The 21,336-nt window shown below is 38.3% G+C and overlaps 2 protein-coding genes and 1 non-coding gene across 7 annotated transcripts; all 3 read left to right on the top strand.

Annotated features, from left to right (window-relative positions):
- The first annotated feature begins 1,259 nt into the window (after window positions 1–1,259).
- On the top strand, window positions 1,260–7,767 carry LOC113503829. Of its 4 annotated transcripts, none has more exons than XM_026885929.1 (6): window positions 1,260–1,741; window positions 2,244–2,289; window positions 2,543–2,603; window positions 2,752–5,509; window positions 6,521–6,632; window positions 6,796–7,767. In XM_026885929.1, the coding sequence occupies exons 1-4, from the start codon at window positions 1,722–1,724 to the stop codon at window positions 2,955–2,957; spliced, it is 333 nt and encodes a 110-aa protein (XP_026741730.1). In that variant the 5' UTR covers window positions 1,260–1,721; the 3' UTR covers window positions 2,958–5,509; window positions 6,521–6,632; window positions 6,796–7,767. The 4 variants fall into 4 exon arrangements, with proteins under 4 accessions (XP_026741730.1, XP_026741731.1, XP_026741728.1 ...); XM_026885930.1 differs by having other exon boundaries at window positions 2,552–2,603; XM_026885927.1 differs by lacking the exon at window positions 1,260–1,741 and having other exon boundaries at window positions 1,748–2,289.
- Window positions 7,768–8,378: 611 nt separating this feature from the next.
- LOC113503858 lies at window positions 8,379–13,121 on the top strand. Of its 2 annotated transcripts, none has more exons than XM_026885971.1 (5): window positions 8,379–9,200; window positions 10,232–10,402; window positions 11,178–11,229; window positions 11,482–11,707; window positions 12,436–13,121. In XM_026885971.1, exons 2-5 carry the CDS (start codon window positions 10,280–10,282, stop codon window positions 12,536–12,538), a joined length of 504 nt encoding a protein of 167 aa, XP_026741772.1. In that variant the 5' UTR covers window positions 8,379–9,200; window positions 10,232–10,279; the 3' UTR covers window positions 12,539–13,121. The 2 variants fall into 2 exon arrangements, with proteins under 2 accessions (XP_026741772.1, XP_026741773.1); XM_026885972.1 differs by lacking the exon at window positions 8,379–9,200 and adding an exon at window positions 9,212–9,810.
- Window positions 13,122–17,097: 3,976 nt separating this feature from the next.
- On the top strand, window positions 17,098–17,170 carry Trnaa-agc. Its single transcript has one exon. It is a non-coding gene; the product is annotated as a tRNA-Ala (tRNA).
- Window positions 17,171–21,336: the final 4,166 nt, after the last annotated feature.

Below are 21,336 nucleotides of genomic sequence, written 5' to 3' on the forward strand. Positions count from 1 at the left end.
GTAACAAAAGCTACGCGAATAAGGAACCTCAGCGCTCCAACGCCTGTCCAATCGGCGAAAAAAAATAGTAGAACGTTTATTAAAAAAAATTGTTCTAGTGAACCGATATAATAACCAGTTTTCTTTGTCATGGCATGAGTCAGTGTCTCTGAGTGATGCAGCCAGGCACGTGAGGAAGAACAAACGGCCTGCCTTTATGTATTCCAATCGAACCTGCGTCTCCTGAATATTACTTCGGATGCTTTAACCATACTACGCGGTTACGCGGCTGGCAATAACACATTTCAAATTTAACTTTGTATTCTACTTGATCGTTGTATTTCAAGCGTTTATAAACTTTACGTTGATAGCGTTAAAGTCTATATTTGAGTGTGATAAGGAACTTGAATGAGAGCTCAGCCAATATGCGACGTAGTGTGGTCAGACTTAGAGCACATTTCAGCTATTCCCGGATAGCGAGCAGGAGCACAGGAGCTTGGCCAAGCTAAGTAATTATGGATGAGTATAATGAATATTGAACCATGCAGAGGGGGTTCATTTATGGCGTACTAGCTGTTGCCCGCGACTTCGTCCGCGTGGTTAGAAGATATAAGTTATAATTTATACCTGCCTTCTATCTATCTATCTTGTAGGATTCAGTCAACGTTTGCAATGTAAGCGCAAAAAATGAGTATTTTTACGACCTCACATTAGAAACTTCAAAAATTGTAGCCTATGTGTTATTCTGATGTATAAGCTATATTGTGGTAAAGTTTCATTCAAATCCATTCAGTAGTTTTGACGTGAAAGAGTAACAAACATCCATACATCCATACTTACAAACTTTCGCCTTTATAATAGTAGTAGGATTTACATTAGGTCGGTCACCGAAGACGGCGGCCGCATTCGGTTTGACAGAAACGCTTACCTAATACTGCCAAACCGAATGCGACCAAACGAATTCCTGTTTATATTGGTCAGTGACCGAATCCGGCCAGCAGCCGAATACGATCTAACCGACTAATGTAAATGCGCCATTCACTAAATTTCTAGTTTGTCTTTCCTACCGGTTGGATCTTTGCAACTAAATTTTGAGGCACTCCCCGATAAGCTAGCAGTCTGAAATTTTCAGGGTAGCTTCAAACCCGATGACAATACAATTTACAAGTACACAGAAGTCTAGACAGATTTTGATAAAATTTTAATTCACTTCATTCAAATTTTATTAAAATCTTTCATCAAATCATAAAAAACGTGTTTTTTTTTAAAATCTATTATAATTTACGTTTCCGTAAAAAGAAAGTCATTTAAAGTATCAAATTGGTTTGGTAAGGGTATGAATGAAATCTCGAATACAATAATAAGAAACATTCATACTTCATATACAAAACAAAAATAATACTCTTTGAACAAAATCCTCATATGTATGAACAAATTTCAAACATTCCATAAAACATTTATGTTCTGCTGTTTCAATATAGCATAAAACCATCCCAGACGACCCGACAAGTACCTGTCTGGCGAATGAAAACAAATTAACATGTACAGTAGGGGACGCTTGGCATCATATAAAATTAAAAAGTCTGCTCCAATAGGGGTTGGTTCACCCCTCGTATCCGCAGGCTCCCATTGGCTGGAGTACCGCGCATGCCTTGAAATATAGATTTCTCGTCTGCCAAACATCCACGAGCGTCCCTAAAGCGTCAGTCTGTGTTTGGCTGTGCTACGGAAAGAGCGTCATCATGCCCGTCCGCAAGCAACAGTAAGTTATCATCTTTCTTTGTGCTTAGCTATCCCTGACTAGAATGATAGGTTTTCGCGAATTTCTAGTGCATTTTAAAGTGGTTTTTCTGAAAGTAATTTTTCGTTTCGTGACTTTCTCTTTGATGGTAGGACTCTCTATAGGTACGCCCTACCTATAGAGTATTGATAGATATGTTCAACTTCAAAAGTAATAGAAACCTTGGTATATTAACAAGGAATTCGTAAAAATTAGCAAATTTTTGTCTTTGTTTGTGGGAAATGTGGTGTTTGTATTAACATACAAGAAGGTACATATATAACTTAAACCTTCTTTATTTTCCAGTGCTAGTAATCAATTCAAATTGCGATATTTCCTTTTAAAATGCATATTCCACCGGATCTAGAAATAGAAATCAATCAATGAATCCGTTCTGAATATTTAATGGCATCCATCATGGCGGGCCCACGGGACGCCATCTTGTTCTCAACATGGACCCTAACCAAAGCTTTCTGTTTTTCAGTTACCAGCGCCCTGAGCAGTTCGACATGGAGAACGCCAGCACCGAAGTAAGTATCAACTCCTTCGCGTATCTCTTAATCTTATTTTACCCTAAGAAGACAAACTGTGTTTACATACAATGCAAGTATAAACTTTACTTTTCGACCATTCTTTTGTTTTCATCTCACCTCTACATACTCGACAAGCATTTGAAGTGAATTTCGTTTCTCAATACGATCATAATATGCACATTTTTGTTCTCATGTTCCTTTTTCACAGCACTTTTGAGTTCAATAATTTAATTTGCAATTAAACTTGTTGTTCTTTCAGGAGTTGATGGACGAGATCATTCGTATCACCGTCTTCGACTACAAGGCTCTTTGTAAGTATTCATTCATCATTTATTCTTCGTTCCATTGTTCTTCTAACTCAGTTCAGGGATTAAAGCGAAAATCCTTTCAATTTTCTCTTGGAACAGGTTGAAGATGAACCATATTTCAATATATTAACAATGATTTTCCTACTTTCAGGCGCCAAGATGGCCAACGCTCCGATTCCGGAGTCCGAGCGCGAGCTGGTGAACTACATGCGCGCCAAGTACGCCATGGAGTCGAAGCTGGTGGACGGGTACCTGAACAAGCTGCAGGAGACCATGCGTGACACCCCGCCCGGGTACATCCACGCTGCCATCAAGCAGCGCGAGCGCGAGATCCGGGAGAAGCTGCGGGCGGGTTAGCAGACCCCCGCGGGGTACGCGCCGCCCCCCGACGTACTGCAGCTCTGCAATTTCGTCATCAAAACCATCCTTGTCATCTTAAACATATGCGTTATCATTCTTTACTTGTCTAAATTGGATTTCAAATATTTCTTTGGATAGACGGCCGGAGTGCCTTTAGGAATGGATCGTGATCATCTTTATGTCTGGGCAAAGCGAAGGCATTGCATTACAAATGTAAGACTTAGTGTGATGGGTAAGACCCGGTTTAGGAATTAGAAGAGTTTCAAAAACTTTATTTTAGATTATTTTTTATATTATGTACTCTTTACTAGATTTCGGAACTTTTATATTTTACAAAAATATCAAGTTTAACTTTAAATACGAGGTTTTTGACGTAGTTTCTCTTTTCTTGGAGACTTGCCGCTGCATGTATTAAAAAAAATGGCGTTTTAGAATACTATTGTATGTGTATTTAACCCTCCCACTGTATAGGGACACTACAGGGTTAACGATATTATCGTAAGTCGACTGATATCAAATACTCAAACATGTTTGTAATCAATTTATTGGACCCTCGCTCGGAGATCATCTGAGCGATTTTGAAATTAAAATGTGTACTTCTTTGTGTCTATTCATGTTTCATTATACCCTTACTCCTAAACCTGTAACTCCTTTGTCCTCCCCGCGAATTGGGTTTGATTCCCAAGTACCTACACTTATTCTGTTGGACAAACACCGATACTCTAGGCCTTCAGTTTCCAATCGTGTGTCTCCATAAGTTTGAGACCGTAGTCGCTTGGAGACCGAAGTCGGGATATCGGAAAGTGCATTGCATCTGACCTAAATTAATTTAGACAATGCCATAAGTCCTTTTTTTCCTTATTTCGTCTCAAAATTCGTACGCAATCAATCATCTTAGTAACTAGAAAATTTGGCATAAAAATACCTACTGATTTGAATATAACTTTTCTTCGTTCTTTCATTATTCAAACTCCTTGGAATCCTAAATGGCTTTTTAAAATTCGTAAAATAATAAATCAAAACTCGTTATGTAACACAGCTGTATACCTATCTATAATATAGTACAAACCGCCATATTTCATGCTGGCTCATATGTCAAGGAAAGGTCAAACAAAGGTAGCGCATGTGCAGTGCCTGCATCTGCAATGCGGACCGGGCCATTAAAACTGCAAACGATGTGTCTATGCCTGGCTTTGAATCTTGGTGAGATTGGCTAGATTATTCCTAAATGGTAATTTTAGGGGGTTTGTAAAAAAATCTCGAAATTAATTGCTTTTTATGATCCTGATGCAAAGTGCATTCGGAAATGAAAACGGCCATGTAGATTTTCAATCGTAGATTTGAAAGTACGTAAGTAAGTTAATTAGATAACAAATACGTTATTTTAGAATGTTCTATATGAGTATTAATATTGCAAATATGCCCGGGATCATTATATTCCTTTACGACGAATTCCTAACATGTATTTCTTCACAATAAAGTCTTTTCAACTCATTCAACATCAAACTTTTCCTCGTAGGTGCTATACAAACACACACACACACTTCTGCTTATCCCTCTACATATCTTCTCGCTTTCATTCAAACTCTTTTCAGAGAACTCTTTTCTAAATTCTCGAGTGTGCTTATTTCAGTATATTTGTTTGTGCAATAAAGAATAAAAAATCTTTATCTATTACTCTCAAGTTTGAATCCACGAAAGCGGTCTTAATTCTAAATCGTTAACACTAAATCAAACTTATTGAGACGTACCTATCTATGTATGTGTAGTTAATTCAATTCAACGTTACGCGCGCCGCCATGCGCGGCACCCCTTGTAAACAAACAGTGACGCTGTATGCTAATTCAGCTTTCATTCATGACGCACAAATTAAGCTTCCGGATACATTCTTACAATCGCACGTGACAGCGTCGCGCGCACTAGTAAGTAGAACTATTTATGACAACCTTCTGAATTTATAAGTAAGTTTTAACGTTACAAAAACAGACAGAACAACATAATATTTGTTTTTATCAAATCCTTTGTCTTGACTACAAAAACAACAACATAAACAAATGAAATACAATATTTACGTAAGTATATAGAAAGAACGTAATTTTTGCACAAAAAGTTGTTTCGTGAATGAAAGGAGATCACAAAAACAGCCCTCGCCGATCCCACGGTAGTCACACACCCCTTTCCATTAAAAGAAATAGGCATTTGTATGCGTAAATTACAGAATAACAAATTTATAAATTGAAATCTTTCAAAAGTACCGCCAAAACCCACTATTATTCACCCATAGACTAAAACTATGATAGTTGAATAATTACCTTGGTTCCGAGTCTAGTATTTTCTGAAAAAAGCTAGCACATCCGGCGCTACATCGATTCCTCGTCCAGCCCGGCCGCCGGCCGGGCTGGACGTGTTTTCTGACCTCTTATTATCCATCTACCTCTAGTGTTTTGCAATACTTAGTTAGTAATATTTAGCAATAATTGGCAACCGTGTGAAGTGTTAAGAAGGAAGTAGACCGTATCGGACATAAGCGCTCGGACTACTTGGCAATGGTAAGTTCAACAAGTAACACCAACACTCATACACTCACCACATCTCAAATCCCATCATCAAATCCTGATAATTACCTTCTATACTCACTAGAGAGCATCTCATTACCCCAAGTGCGATACCACAGCTGTGACTTATTCAGGAGTTAGGTATAACAAAGGTCTCTGGTGATTCCAAAACAAAATATACACTCATTCAGACCGCTAAAGCTTAGCTCTAAACGGTTCTCTATGCATTTAATATCCAGAAAGTGTGATCACTCTGAAACAAAAGGATTAGATACATCCTATTGTATGGAAGGCGCAAAAAAAGCATTCAACAAGTAAATATGTGTTCTTAACACAGCGGGATGGATTGTTTTTACTCAATCAGTGATATTTATCCCAAATGTAGCTAAGATTGTCCCATTTTAGCTAATATTACTTGTCGGGGATCAAAATCGATACTTGCATTAGTACCAATATTAATGGCGGATACCTATATAGGTCATCTATATAGATGCACCCTGCAACTATAGTTAGCCTTGGGAAACAATGAAAAGTGATTGAATTTCCCAGTTTTCTAGCTTCTAAACTCATATGCGACCTCTTTACAAGCCCTTCCCGTTGTTTATCACATAATTTAGGATAGGAAATACATACAGATCAATATAATGGGTGGCTGTCTATATATAGATGAGATGCGCAACGCAATACAGGGGGCAAAACCACCTCTTGAAGCCAACTCGCTTTTAAATACAGCCTTCGTTTAGGAGCTGGTGTAATCGAAGTAGGAACTACTGGAATTAATCTTCAGTTTTGCAAGCGAAGCACATACGATATAATGCAAAGTTTCACCTCAATTCCAACTAGCTTTCCTTAAGAGGCAGTTGAAAACGACTTAATGTGCCTCCTGGAAACAACTAATACCTAAGAAAGAATGACTTGCAGCAGTAGAAGCGGCTCGCACACAACACTTCTGGAGATATTGGTCAATAGATCCATAATTAATGATTCCTTTCCTTTTGCTTACAGGCACCATCTTTCTCTGTCTCTTCGGAAACATATGCAAGATACCGCCGCCTGGAAAGTTGATGTAAAGTCATCGCAGCAGTGACGCATCAAGCCTGTCGCTATTTCTGCATGAGTAAGTATTACTAACTTCACTTCAATACGCCCTAAACTTACAGTCAATTGTTTTCTCTCTTTCTTCAAGTATTCCAGAAGTATTTGCGAGATTAGTTTCCAAGAGAATGGTATTGACGAAACAAATTGAACCCTTTACTAATATCATATCTTGTAATTTTCAGAAGCTGTTGGCAACGGTCGTTGATGGTAACCCATCATATAAGTGCTGATGCCGGGACTTCATATGAAACCGCTGGTCGTTTAACATCTTGAAAATGAGGCATCAAGGGACAACTACCTCTAATATTGTCACATTTTGTCTTAGTAATAACCCCATTTAGAATTAAGATTAGTTTTAAACGCGGACAGACGCTTAACCAGAGTACCTGCCCGAGTACCTTAGACATAAGTAACAATAGCAATACAAATTAACCTCAAAATAGTAATAATTAGTTATAATACATATATACATATATATATACATCTATATACATACATACTACAGCAATAATTTACAGTTAACATGTCACTATCGCTCAAAACACAACAAGTGCAGCTTCCCGCGCAAATAATTAAGACAATAGTTTAGTAAAAACATCGTACAAATAAACGTATTATTATTCAGTAATTTTAATTAAGTGCAATAATAAGGTTAAGAATTAATTAGTAATATTCCAAACACAAACTAACAGTAACAGATTTTGTGCAGTAATGCGAATTCGCATATATATTCACGTAGGCAATAGGATTAGGCAATAAGATAGTTTGCACACTTTCCATCATATTTAGCAGCACGTCATCTTCTAGTATTTTTGATCTCCCTTCTGTATACCTTCGCACTCCTTTCCAAACATTTCCTTTCCTAAATCTTCACTCTGATATATTCCGAGCACGCCTTATAATAGTACCTCATCTTCTATACAAACGCAAAAAAAAAAATATTATTTACATTGAATGTTTTAGGCTAGTTTATTCATAATACGCAATAAAAACAAGAGAGAAAACAAACTCAGTATAATTTTAATCAATGTTGTGTAGTAGTGTGTCTTAGTATCTTTTTGTTTCCATTTAAATGTTATTCAAATCCATTATAAGAATCGTAGAATCATGTAACCGAGAACTAGATGTTGTGTCATAAAAAAAATAAAATCCAATGTTGTTTTATTTGCGACCCTACCCTATATACTCCCGATTCAATCTAACTTCAATTGGAAGATTATTTGTACTACGCAGTTAATTTGACAGGGTTATCAAATATTCTTGTTGTTTATATACCTAAGTACCTATTGTTGTAAATTGAGCAGTTTATTTCACATGATTCGAACTCCCATCTAAGTATTCATCTGATAGCCTAGTGGTGTCATAAAATTTGATGAATAACGTCTACATCTTGAGCCTAAGATCAGGAGTGTTAAACAAAAAATATAGTGAATGTCTAATGTTTCCATTATAGACAATAATTTGAATGAGTTTTTAGGTATATCAATTGATATTGGAGGATATATTATATTAAGTTGACGAGTGCCATAAATTATAATGACGTCAGCTGTCAAATTTATATGCCTTCCGACTTTGACGTTTTCATGCAGAGAATAATTGTCAGATCAGAAAAAAAGTCGCAAATATGCGAAAGATTTAAAAAGACATGGATGGCTTTTTGAACAGAGATTTCATCTAAAGTTGTTTTAGGTGCAGTTTTTGATTAACAATATATTCCTATGTTTGTTAACATTCGAAATAAATCATATAAAACCAGATAAATCAGATTCGAAGTCAGTGTTGAAATTATTAGCAGTAGGGATGAATGGAAGACATACAAAGCGATGACAGCTGACCCTAAGTGATTGTGAACCACGGAACATAATTGTGAGAAAGGAAGTGCCACAAAAAGGTCACAATACTCAAGTCAAGTCTCACAACTAACTTATTTGTTGTTTGATTTTTGTCAGTCTATTCCGTAAAATTGAACGTCAATTGTTTGCAAACACAACGGCATATGAAAAACTACGTTATAACTGATTAAAAAACTATAAAATTTTAGATTCTTTAAATTGATAATTTTGAAAGGAGCGTGTATTCAATAGAGGGACAGTAATAAAACTAGCCAAAGTAAAGATTGTCGTTTACTTTGAATGGGATTAAGTGCCACTTCCTTTCACAGTCTTTATTCCTTGTTAGCAACAGGCCCGGCCGGGCCAACCCTAAATTGTGGGGAGAGTACAAGGGGATAAAAGACAATGTAAAACATGTTCAATGCCATGATTACCGTTAATAATGCTGTTCACCTTCGTCAAGGCTAGAATGAACACCAAGGGTCTTGAGATGACGAGTTCTCGACAGTGCAGGCTCCACTTAATCTTGTACCAGAAGGCCGCGGGTGAGTTTAAGAAAGATTTCATTTTCAAAATACTTTGAAAAGATTTACGTTCGGATATTTTTTCAGGGAAATTTCAGATTTCATATCCGTGTGTAGTCAGTGTGGTAAGGAGGAAAATTTGTGTGACGTCGACGCAGCGCGCATGCGAGGTTCCATCGATCCCTTGCGAACGAGAGCCCGACCCCGCCGGCTGCTTCGAAGCCTTCTCTGGTAAGAAAATTCCTAATATTACTCTAAACCCTCAATTTTGGTCTAAATTGGCGGGAATCGACTCACAACACCTTCGGGCATCACTGGTAATGAAGGCGGCGGTTTTCGAGAAGATTTTTCGAAATACTTGGTCTTTGTTCCACCCCCTTCACTAAGTACAGGTAAGGGACTTTTTTGTCAAGGCGATCGGTCTCTCTGGTGAATGAATATGCTGACGCTGAACCCAAAGCTGATGATGCTGTGCTGATCCTCAACATCCAAATTTACAAAGGTAACCTTTTCCATATATTAAGTGATTTTTCGTCAATTTCGTCGTATTTACTTTCAATGATCGGGTTTAACGCTCCCGGCTTACGTAAAGTCATATAAAAGCAGTTTTAAGTGGAAAAATCTCGAAATTAGGTTATTGCTAAAAATATTTTTTTGAAATATCGATTGATGCGCGGTGCATTCGGCGCAACCTGCACGACGCCATTTGCATTTCATACCTGCATATCAGGTCACGCCTTTCAGTACTAAGTGTGTTCTCGCAAGTGTTTGATCGCGAAATAGTTCTAAAATACTTCGGTTTAATTTCAAGCAGTCCTGATATACCGGGATTGGACTCTAGGTATGCGTTTTCATATCAATTAGTGGTTTTAAGATCGTGAAACAGAACATTCCTTTGTCTTCTATCCAGAGTCTTTGTCTTAACCCTTTGCGCCTAAAGTCAAGTCTTTAATACAAGCTTTTGATTTAAATATGACCAACAGTGATCAGTGAAAGCATTGGTGCAGCTGAACTCGAAAATTTCCATACAATTTGGGCAACTTGGCCCTTTGCCTAATCGGTGCCTGAGCTTTTTAATCTCTTCAATAGCCTTTTCCTTTATGAGGCATATCCCCTTTGCAAAATAATTGCCTGAGATTTAAAATCCCCTCGGTAATATCATTGCTTTGAGGTTGATCCCGAATGGACAGTCAGAATCAATAGTCAGTAGACAGCAAAACTCTTAGAATGAAAACTAATTATTCTAATTTCAATGTTTCCAGTTGACCTCCGAGTACATTAAAACCGTCAAAATTCCGGACGTAGAGAGCATGAACAAGATGTTCCGGTGCAACCGGCGCGTCGATACTTTAAAGTATTTCGTGCGCCGGATGTCGCAGTACCCGCCGAGCATGCAGATCAAGACGCTCAACCTGGAGCAGGCTACGGCCCGCGTAAGTATCCCCGACAATGGATATACAACCTGTTTGGAAAGAACCTGGTCATGGCTGAAACAACTCAAAACGCAAAAAAATGAACAACGTTGTCTGAAATGCGAAATCTTAGACCACGATCATGATCAGGCTCTTTCGGAACATGTTGCACAAACACACACTCACCCACATACACACAAATATCTTATGTTGTTAGGGTTGCTCTGCGATTAACGATAAATACTGCGATTTTTTTCTCAATAAGCTTTGCTAGCTCATGTTTATTTCTGGCAAAAGTCATGTGAATATTTGATTGATAAACAATGAGTTTCTTTTATTTCTATGCTCAGCGCAGCTGCTCAAGCAAAATTTTATATAAATTAATTTTTGCGTGCTCAGCGTAATTTGAAATTAGGAAGCCTTTGCTAAATGAAAACTATATTAAAAGCGAAAAGACTTCCAGCATTGCTAATTTTGAAAATAATTTCACCCATACTTTTTTGCCTAATGCAATTGATTCAATACTGGCTACAGTGTTCTCATCTGGCGATTGAATATTTTTAAAAATACTGTGCAAAAGCAAAATAAATATTTAAATAAAAATTCTAGTTGAAAATAAGGCAAAAATTAGGTCTTAAAATCAAAGCGCAATACCAAAAAAACAAAAATATACTTCTGTGCGTCGCTGTGCATATAATGTCTACCCTTTATTTTCTTTACTTATCTTTCACGCGTCCATTTTCATTTCCAATCGTGTTACGGCTGGTGATAACAATAGATTTCCTCCTTCTTTCAGGATCTGATGGACGAGGTGATCCGCATCGCTGTGGTGGACTTCAAGGTGCTAAGTAAGTATTGCCTTATATACTCTCATACTTTAGGTGACACCGGCAGAACCACGGCAGCTGAACGAGTTTTGGTAACTAGAATAAAATAGCTTCCATAAGTTTGAAGACACTCGCTTCAATTTATTGCTAAAATCGTCCATATCCGACCCAGAAGGCAGGCTTTTTGAATTAAAATTCGATTTCTCCAATCAATTTAAAAATATCTTCCGCTATTTTACATCAGTCATCACAGCTTTCACCTCGCGTTTCCAGGCGCCAAGCTCGCTAAGGTGCCGCTGACTGTGGAGGACCGCGCTCACCTGGACTATCTGATGGCTAAGCATGCCATTGAATCGGTGCTTGCCGACAAGTACCTGGACCGCTTGGAGCAGATGCTGCCGAACATCCCGCCGGGCCGGCTGCAGCGCGTGCTGCGCCGTCGCGAGGTTGCCATCTATCGGAAGTACAAGATTCCGATCCGTCACGTCAAGACCTTCAAGTAAATTTGGGCGACTATTAACCTTCTTTCTGTGTAACTCGGGGTTCCCGTTAGAAGTTCCGATTTCAAAATTGTCGGCTTTAAAACATCTGAAGAAAAACCGAAGACTGCTTGGACTCAAAATTTTCTTCCAAATTCAATTTAAAATTATCACAGTCTTCGATCGTTCGATATTCGATTTGAATTGGGAAGCTGAAATTGACAAATTCAAACGGGTACCTCTATATATGTGTGTAATGTATGTCGTGCGAAACTTGTTCATAACGTGTCACTCTGACTGTCATCATCAGAAGTTGTCCTTTGCTAGAGTGAGAGCAAAGCGGAACACGTTATCGGCAAGACTCGTCTCCTTCTCTCTGTGTGAACGTGGAATTTTGATATTACGTAGAGACGACTGATAGCCCTCAGTTTCACTGTATAGAGACTCGGGGGCTATACGCACAATCCCATGATTGTGCACTGACTGAAGACAATCGGGACAACTGAAGGCAAGGCTCAAACATTAGAATGGTAAAAGAGATTTAGGGAAGTTGGGTAAGACCCGGTTTAGGCATAGGAAGGTTTCGGAAATTAAAAATTTCTTTTGTACCTATATTTTTTGACAAAATTTTAGGATCCTTCGTCCTTTTTATTATTAAATTGCATTTATTATGAAAAAACCACTGACTGATTACCTCTGTAATACATTAACCTTTAGGTGTCTTTAAGAGCATTTTATTTCTTTTCAGGAAGTTAGGGTTGTCGATTTTTCAGGGCATGCAGTCATCATACGCCATGAACGGACAGATAAAACGATATCTTACCCAGCAAAATAGACTTGCAACAGCTTAAATGTAAAGAATTCGATGCAGTGCCAGAATAACAAAGTCACTTTTGCCAAAATGTATTAAGTAGGACACCCCGACCCGACTTGTATCGCTCAATTTCTTTTAAGACTTAGTTTTGTATAATTGATTGCATAAAACCTGCTTTAAGAAGCAGTCTGCTTTGGCTACTAATTGTAAGACTGATTTGCTTTTGTGAACTCGATTTGTTTGTGATTGTATGCTAGGCCAGCTTACCAACCGTCGGTTGACGCACCTGGGTGACGAGATATCTCTTTGGCCCTCAGTTGAGCAAGTAGAGATCGGTTACATGTCATCGTCCGTGGTAGCAGTAATCTGATCTTTCAGGAATATCCTGATCCCACGGAACTTTATATTGAATGTCTATATAATATCGTGTAGTAGTTAGTCGCCCGCCCAAATGTGGGCTGCAGGGTCAGCAGATTCTGTCTTTTACGCCCTTTAAACAGGGCTCATTTATGTATTACGTAGTAACTTAGAATTATGTCACATATAGTGACGTGAATATCTTGATGCAAACATTAATGACTTATTGCGATTATAACATTAAACTTATTGGTGTATCTCAATACAAGTGTTTTATTTACCCCTTTTTTCCACCTTCAATCTGATTATTCTAAAATAAGATTTAATTAACATTGAGTACCCGAGACGGTGATCAATGCTTGGACCTTCCTTTTAAGGAAAGTAGCCTGTCACCAGCAGTGAGACGTAAGTAGGCAGGTATTCATTAAATCTTTCATTTGCTCGAGGACACAGGTCCAACATGCAGATTCCAGAGGCGTTGTAGAGAATTTTAATATAAAATGTGATGCGGTTTCTACCAGAGAACATTCACCCTTGTGCTATTAAAAAACAGTCGTGGACGGCCCAAGGTATCTACAAAAATGATGGAGATATATCTAATTCGAGCTATTGATATTTTTATCTCATCAAAAACATAAAGAGCTATGGTAGCTTTCTATACATCATTTTAGGTAGTAACTTAAATAAGCATTAATAAATGAAATATATCTGATTTTAAAGAGCATGTATTGCTAATCATAAGATAAAAACACCGCATTTAAAGAAGGCCAGGTTTATTAAGATCAGAAGTTTTTTAGGTTACGCCATTATCATTACAATTATTTCTAAAAAATACTTACTCGAAAAGTACTCAACCGATCATCATGAACCTTTGTACACATATTCTGAAAGAATATTTGAAATATGGTAACAGAGCCATCTTGCGGTTCCGTAACGTAGTTCCAACCTTGAGTAATGTTGCACTGTTTTACCGACTGTCACGTGAATATCCAATCCAATTGATTATGGCTGCCTACACACTAGCGTTTGGCCAGCGTAGGCATTCTATGGCCGCAAAGACGCATTGCGTGCTTTGCGTTGTCGCCGCTTCTCTACTGAAACAATCAGTACGCCGTGTTAGAGCCGCGTGTGCGCAACGTATGCGATGTGATATACAATCCTGTTCGCCTCCTACCTCTCCTTGGCTGCCATGATAAGTCTTTTTCAGCCGATACACAAAGCCCCAAATGTGTTTCACTTTGTATTTTTTGTAACACTTCATCAAATACGGGTTTCGCAATTCGAAAGTAAGAATAAAAATAATTTGAATCATTCATTATGTGTTTTGAATAAAGCATAAGATAATCACTTTCACTTGACCGTACACTCCATAATGGTTTCTGCCATATTCTTTTATTTTTATTTTCTGATTTCCACTCTAATTTTCTTTTTAAAAGCGCAGAAATAAACAGTTTTTCCTAGCCGGAATTCATTTTGTTCATGATAATACCGAAATGACTGCGAAATGCTCCAACTGCAGAGGAAACGTTGCGACAACGCGACGCATACGTTCATCGAATGCCTGCGTTGGAAAAACGCTAGTGTGAAGGCAGCCTAATGTAACAAAAATCAAGACAAAACGAAACGTCACATTTCATTTTGACAGTTCGGAATAAGAAGGATTTTAGCGCCCAATCTCAAAATAAGATTTCATCGCTGTACTTCGTTAAATAGTATTTACAAATAAATAAAACAACATTTGCACAACAACAATTTGTTAATTCAACATAAAATAATTATTTTGTCTCGCAATGTAACCTCCTAGCATAAAATAAAATGGCAGATCCGGAAAAACAAAAATCAGTTAATGTAATTTAATTAATTTTAAAACTGGCCTTATTAAATACCTGATCTTATCACCAAAAAAAAACATAAAGAAATATTTTAAATTTTTTGAATGCTATGACATTATGGGTCACTTTTAAAACAATCGACCTAAAAATTGGCCATAGCTATTTGAATTGAGAGCCAAGTTCAATATTATGACAAGTTTAGGCTATATACCATCATGCTGCGACTAATGGGAGCGAAGGTACAATGGAAAATGTGGAAAAAATAGGGCATTTATAAGTCATAACTTATTCCTTCTAACCACGCGGACGAAGTCGCGGGCAACAGCTAGTTCACTAATAAACCAATAGGTACCTAACTTAACGGAAACTAAAGTAAATTAAGAATCTACTGCTAAAAAGTAAGGAACAAAAATTAAAAACAAAAAATTAAAACAAAACAGAAAGACTATATTATAATTTGTTACGTAAAATAGGAACCGCCTTCAAAAATCAAACTGAGAAGAATAAAATAAATTTTAGTATATAAAATAAAACCGCGATAAAATCCGTGAGTCTCACCCAGCTTAACCAGAACCGCTCCATTAACTACGTCTTATTTGATTTGATCTTGTTGTGTAGCTCGCCACTGCTGTGTAAGTAGCCCTAATTTTCATGAATAGACAAGTGGTTGAGGTCACCACGCCAAAACCACACAGCGCGACGTGTCTGATTCCCGTGCAAGAGAAGCGATGCTGCAACCTACAAATGCTTGTTCTGATTCTGGGTGTCTTTGTGTATGCGACTTGAATGCTTGTGAAAGCCCCCGTGTTTTATTAAATCAGTTTAGATATTCATGACTCTATATCTTCTGTGGAATACAACGGACTGTAGTAATTTAAGTCAAATTCTAGACAAGTTAAGTCCCAGATCTAGAACTAGTAAGCACCGTGTATGATCACACCACAAACCATTTGAAGTCAGTCTTTAACTCAAAAATTGGCTCAAATATTATTATTATTATGAGTTGCGAGATACATACGAAAAAGTGCATTTCTGAACACATCCCAGACGGTTGTTTAGAAATTAACGTACAAAAATAGTGTTTTTTTATGCCTATGGATCAAAACTAACCGGGTTCCAGATCACCTAGAAAGTTGAAGTTTAGTTTTCTAATTCAGTGTGGGACTTGGAAAAAAAACCGGCCAAGTGCGAGTCGGACTCGCGCACCGAGGGTTCCGTACAAACCTGCAAGGTTTACAAAGTTCGTTCATTACGACAATCGAGTCATATAAATATATATGACTCGATTGTAAAACGTTGCTTCATGCCAAATTTCAATATTCTAGGTCGACTGGAAGTACCCTTTAGGTTTTGATTCCCTTGCGAGTACTCGCGCGTTTCAAAATATGCAGCTTAAATTGCTGTTTCTTTTGATTGCGTTGACATAGAAGTTTGATTTTTACAGCTTAAAGGTATTATAGACCTGAGTATTTGGTATGAATTTCAATTTAATACCTCTACGCGTTTATGAGGAAATAGGTAGTAAGTTTAAAATTATTAAAAAAAAAATATTATGTGATGTAACTAAAAATTTATGGTTTTTGTAATTTTTCCTTTATCTATGGTATAAGACGTTGCTTCGTACCAAATTTCAAGATTCTGAGTTCACGGGAAGCACCCTGTAGGTTTTGATTCCCCTGCAAGTGTCGAAAATTTGCGGCATAAACGGCTGTATCTTTTGATTGCGTTGCCTTAGAAGTTTGATTTTTTCACAGCTTCAAGGGACAGTAGACCTGAGTAATTGATATAAATTTCAGCTTCATACCTCCACGCGTTCCCGAGAAAAAGGGTCTTGACGGACGGACGGACGGACGGACGGACGGACAGACGGACGGACAGACGGACAACAAAGTGATCCTATAAGGGTTCCGTTTTTTCCTTTTGAGGTACGGAACCCTAATTATCATTGTTTTTTTTTTGTTAATTATATTTCAATTCTTATTGCAACCTCGGGTTTGTCGAAACTATAGATTACCATAATTCAGCGTACAATAATACAGGTCAACTAGTAGAGTTACGAGTTAAGTACGCTGACTTGGCGGTCGCTACGCATTTCTATTTGAATATTACCGAATTTTATCTAAAAGAAATCTTCGTTGAAATTAATATTTTTTTGAGGAAATTTTGGCTCTCAAACAACAAACAACCCTCAAAATGTAATAAAAAATAGCCCTTGTAACGAAAAATCGCTGTTATCCAGGTCAGTGGTAAAAAAAATTAATATATTTTTAGCTCATCCTCTCGGCCATCTAAACCTCTACATAACCCCATTAAATATATTTTTTTAAATACACGCACAATTTAAATAAACGTAAAAACGTTAACTGACTGACTCGACAAGAAGGATAATTTGAAAACTTATATCACCGGGGGCGTAGCTCAGATGGTAGAGCGCTCGCTTAGCATGCGAGAGGTACCGGGATCGATACCCGGCGCCTCCATTTATCCTTCTTCTTCTTTTCGAGATTTTTGTAACATTTTTGGTATATATTATGCATATTTTGTATTATTATTTTTAGGGCCTGTTTCACCACCGCCAAAATAAGCTCCTGTTAAATTACTTGACGGATTGTTTCATAGAAAGAATGTCATTGTTTTTCAATTCAGATAGCAGCTAATAAGTGATTTTGGAATATGCGCTTCGTTATGTAAAAGGGACTAGCTGACCCAGCAAACGTTGTTTTGCCTAATAAATTATTTCTAATTGCCACATTATAAATATATAAATTATATCAAAAAATTTCATCCAAATACAAAAATATTATTATTTAGTGAGAGCGACCCTTAACACTAAGGAGTATGAAAAATGGATGTTAGCCGATTCTCAGACCTACTGAATACGCAGATAAAATTTGGTAAAAACACTTTATCTTTTACAGAAAACCTACTAGTGGATTTAATTTATCAATATACTGCTCATCAACTAATATTATTTTGTACTAGCGGCACGCAGTCCGAATATACGTCTAGCGGAAGATACTTGTTTGATTGCGATCACCTATCCCGGTATTAATGAGATCCCGGATATTTCAGATACCCTAAGTGTTAAGGGTTGCTCACACTAAAAAAAACATATTTTATTTTTTGGACGAAATTTTTTGTTTTTATTTTTTATAATGGGGCATTAAAAATACATACTACTAGAAAAACATTTATTTGGCAAAACAACGTTTGCTGGGTCAGCTAGTCTTCTAATATATAAAAGTCCCGTGTCACAATGTTAGTTACCGTACTCCTCCGAAACGGCTTTACCGATTTTTACCAAATTTTATATGCGTATTCAGTAGGACTGAGCATCGGCTAACATCTATTTTTCATTACCCTAAGTGATAAGGGTTGTCCACCCTCAATATTTTGTCTCCACTGTGATCATCGACTGTTAGGCGGTACATACCTAGTTTGCCGGGACAGCTAGTATGATATAAAATCCCGTATTAAGGAATTTAATCCTTGGGTCGCGGGGGTTTTACAAACATTCAAGTCACAGGCACAGAAATACACCAAGACTCAGAACAAGCATTCGTGAATCACACAAACGCTTGTCCTGCGCGGGGATCGAACCCGCGACAAGTCGCGCTCTGTGGTTTCGGCGTGGTGACCTCAACCTCTCGGCTAAAGGTGCAGTACATTTATTTTGAGCGTCTTAGTGTGGTGCGTTCATGGCGACTGCAGTTTTCAATCAAGAATATTGTAACAATCATTTTCTATTGGCCTTCTCTATCTAACTAAAAATATCTTTACTCATTTCTCAAAATCATATTATATGGTATCAAAAGTAAAGATTTTCCGTGTGTCGTTGTGTCGTTGCTTCTCTTTCGACTGGCCCGCTGGTCTAGAGGTTAGTGACGCTGACTGCTATACCGGAGAACGTGGGTTCGATTCCCAGGACAACTGTTTGTCTGATGAGCACGATTATTTGTTCCGTTTCTGGTTGTAATTTATCTACATTTTGTATGTACTTAGAAATACATAAGTATGTTTATCAGTTATCAAGTACTCTTAATACAAGTTTTGCTTAGTTTGAGACTTGCGGTGTTTGATGGACGCTATGGTATTAATCTTTAATTTGACGTCCAAAAATACTGCTTATTAGCCTTTAGCCTTGAATGAATAAATGTATTTTATTTCTTTTTGACTTGATGTGTATCAAAGAGTACATTCCTGGCATCGAAATGCCCTTGAGACTCTATCTCAAACTATACTAGACACAGTAGTGTACTCCTCATAAGTAACACACTTGATACATTAAGAATACTTGAGTTCGTAGCACACGAGATATTCGTAGCACTTATACCATTCGTAGCTGTAATTTTGCTACATCCGAATTAACACATTGCTCCCGAATATAACAATTTGTTCGGGAGCAGAGTCATCAATAACTACCGTGTTTTGGTATGCACTCGGTGAGCCGTTGCGGCCCTGTTCGTCATGAATTGTATAGCTACGTGTAGGTACGTAGGTAGTCGAGTCGCGGGCACACGAACAAATTCTTCTACTCGGGGGCCGGGTGGTTTGCACCGAATGTGATATATCCTCATTCGTGGACAAAAGTCTGCAACGTCATTCATGAACTATCTATATTTTTTTTATAACCTTATTGGTGAACTGGTGGTGAGAACGAGAACAAGTGGTGCATTGCAGATCACTCCAGCTTTCTGTGAGTCGTCCCAGCAACGGTCGCCGCGGCACCACCAGCACGCGCTCTTAGCTGTCAATCAAATCAAATCACGTTTGACAGATGTTGTTTACCTTGTTGTTTTGATTCGGAAATTATAATTACGAAACGAATTCCCTAAATCTTAAATCAATATAAAAATCACGCACAATTTTCTGGAAAATTGCTGAAAAAAGAGAAAAAGATAATCGCCTATCAACGGATCAACCGCATCAAGAACATTGATATTTTCTATCGCATAGCATCGTGTAACGAATCATCACAGGTATACTACTGGTGATCCTGGTATCAGGAACTGAGCGCCGAGCCTCGGACCAGCTCTCTGCGAGTCTCCCAGCAACGGTCGCTACGGCACCGCACGCTGACGTGTGCAGGTTCCGATGCCCCGGGCGGCTTGATATTTTTTGACTTGTTGTGTTGTATTTAAGTTTCCTTTTTGTTTCAAATGTCCTGGAGAGGTGTCGTCTTTGCTCTCAGGCACGGTTTTTTTAAAGGTTAGCGGGGTCAGAGTGTTCATATTGGAAAGGCACACAAAGCACACAGACCCGGTTGCGCAATTGCAAACCACGTCGACGTCTGGATCTAACCCATTATACAGTTCACGAAAGCAAGAGGCATGGCGGTAACCGTCAACACGTACACCGTACAACATACCGTCGTATGGCAGCCAAGATTTGTTATAACTTTTATGGTGAGATTATTTCGAGTAAATTTCAGCCCCTGCAACTTGGTTACGGTTCCAGACGGGGCTGCGAAGCTGCAGTACACGCGTTATCGACCTTCCTGAATTCTGGCAGAGAAGGTTCGTCTTAAAGGTTGACATCAAAAATGCTTTTAAATCAGTAAACAGGAATACCTTGCTGGCAGAAGCTAAAAATGAATTACCCCAAATTTATAGTTTCCTTTCGCAATGCTATAGACAACCTTCAAAATTATCGGGACAACCTGTTAGAATCCGCTGTTGGCTGTCAGTAAGGTGATCCTCTTGGGCCGGCGATATTTAGATTAACTTTCACCCAATAATTCAGCAGCTAAATTCTAAATTTATAGTTTGGTATCTCGCTGATGGGACTCTAGCAGGTGATGTAGATGTAGTTCTAGATAACTTCTTTTTTTTTTTCTTAAATAAGTTCAATTCCATAAGGTATGTGATGGTACAGACAGACAACAGACAGTTTCAAAATTTAATGCCACAGCTCCCTCAATTAAAATCGTTGAAAAAATTTGTATCCACCTCCTTGGGTCTCCAATCTATGAAATCTTCGTTTTTGCTGTTTCGGTCCTAAATTGACATACTACCTCCGTGCCCCCGGCCCCCGCTATGGACGCATTCTAATCTTTTAGACAAAATGGATGAAATTATTAAATACTATTAAGCCTCACCCTTCATTTTAAATGTATCGATGGATGACCGGGCTTGGTCCCGAGCCACACTTCCCATTCGGATGGGAGGGCTCGTCATCCGCAAAATTTCACGTATTAGTTTACCAGCATAAAATATCTATTCTCGGTCCACTTCACTGATATAAGACTAGGTGCATCTTCTTGTTCTCCGCATCGCTGCCACCGTGGTGAAGTAGTCAACAGCCTCGGACACCACGGTCTGTCATGCAGCCGTAGTGCAGGTTGCATGGCTCGTCACGCGAATATTAATGACATTATCCGTCGAGCTCTTGTTGCCTTCGGCGTACCTGCTGTATTAGGACCTAATGGTTTGGTACGCGATGATGGCAAGAGACCGGACGATATGTCTTTGTTCCCTTGGAAGATGGTAGGCCTTTAGTGTGGGACGCCACTTGTGTCGATACTCTTGCGCCATCTCACCTTCCCGGCTCTTCGAGCTGCGCTGGCTCTGCTGCCGCGGCTGCTGAAAACCTCAAACGGCGCAAATATGGTAATCCAGTTGGTAGTTAATTCTTTGAGCCGTTTGGG

The sequence above is a fragment of the Trichoplusia ni genome, chromosome 20 (genome assembly GCF_003590095.1).
Source record: "Trichoplusia ni isolate ovarian cell line Hi5 chromosome 20, tn1, whole genome shotgun sequence".
Classification (NCBI taxonomy): domain Eukaryota; kingdom Metazoa; phylum Arthropoda; class Insecta; order Lepidoptera; family Noctuidae; genus Trichoplusia; species Trichoplusia ni.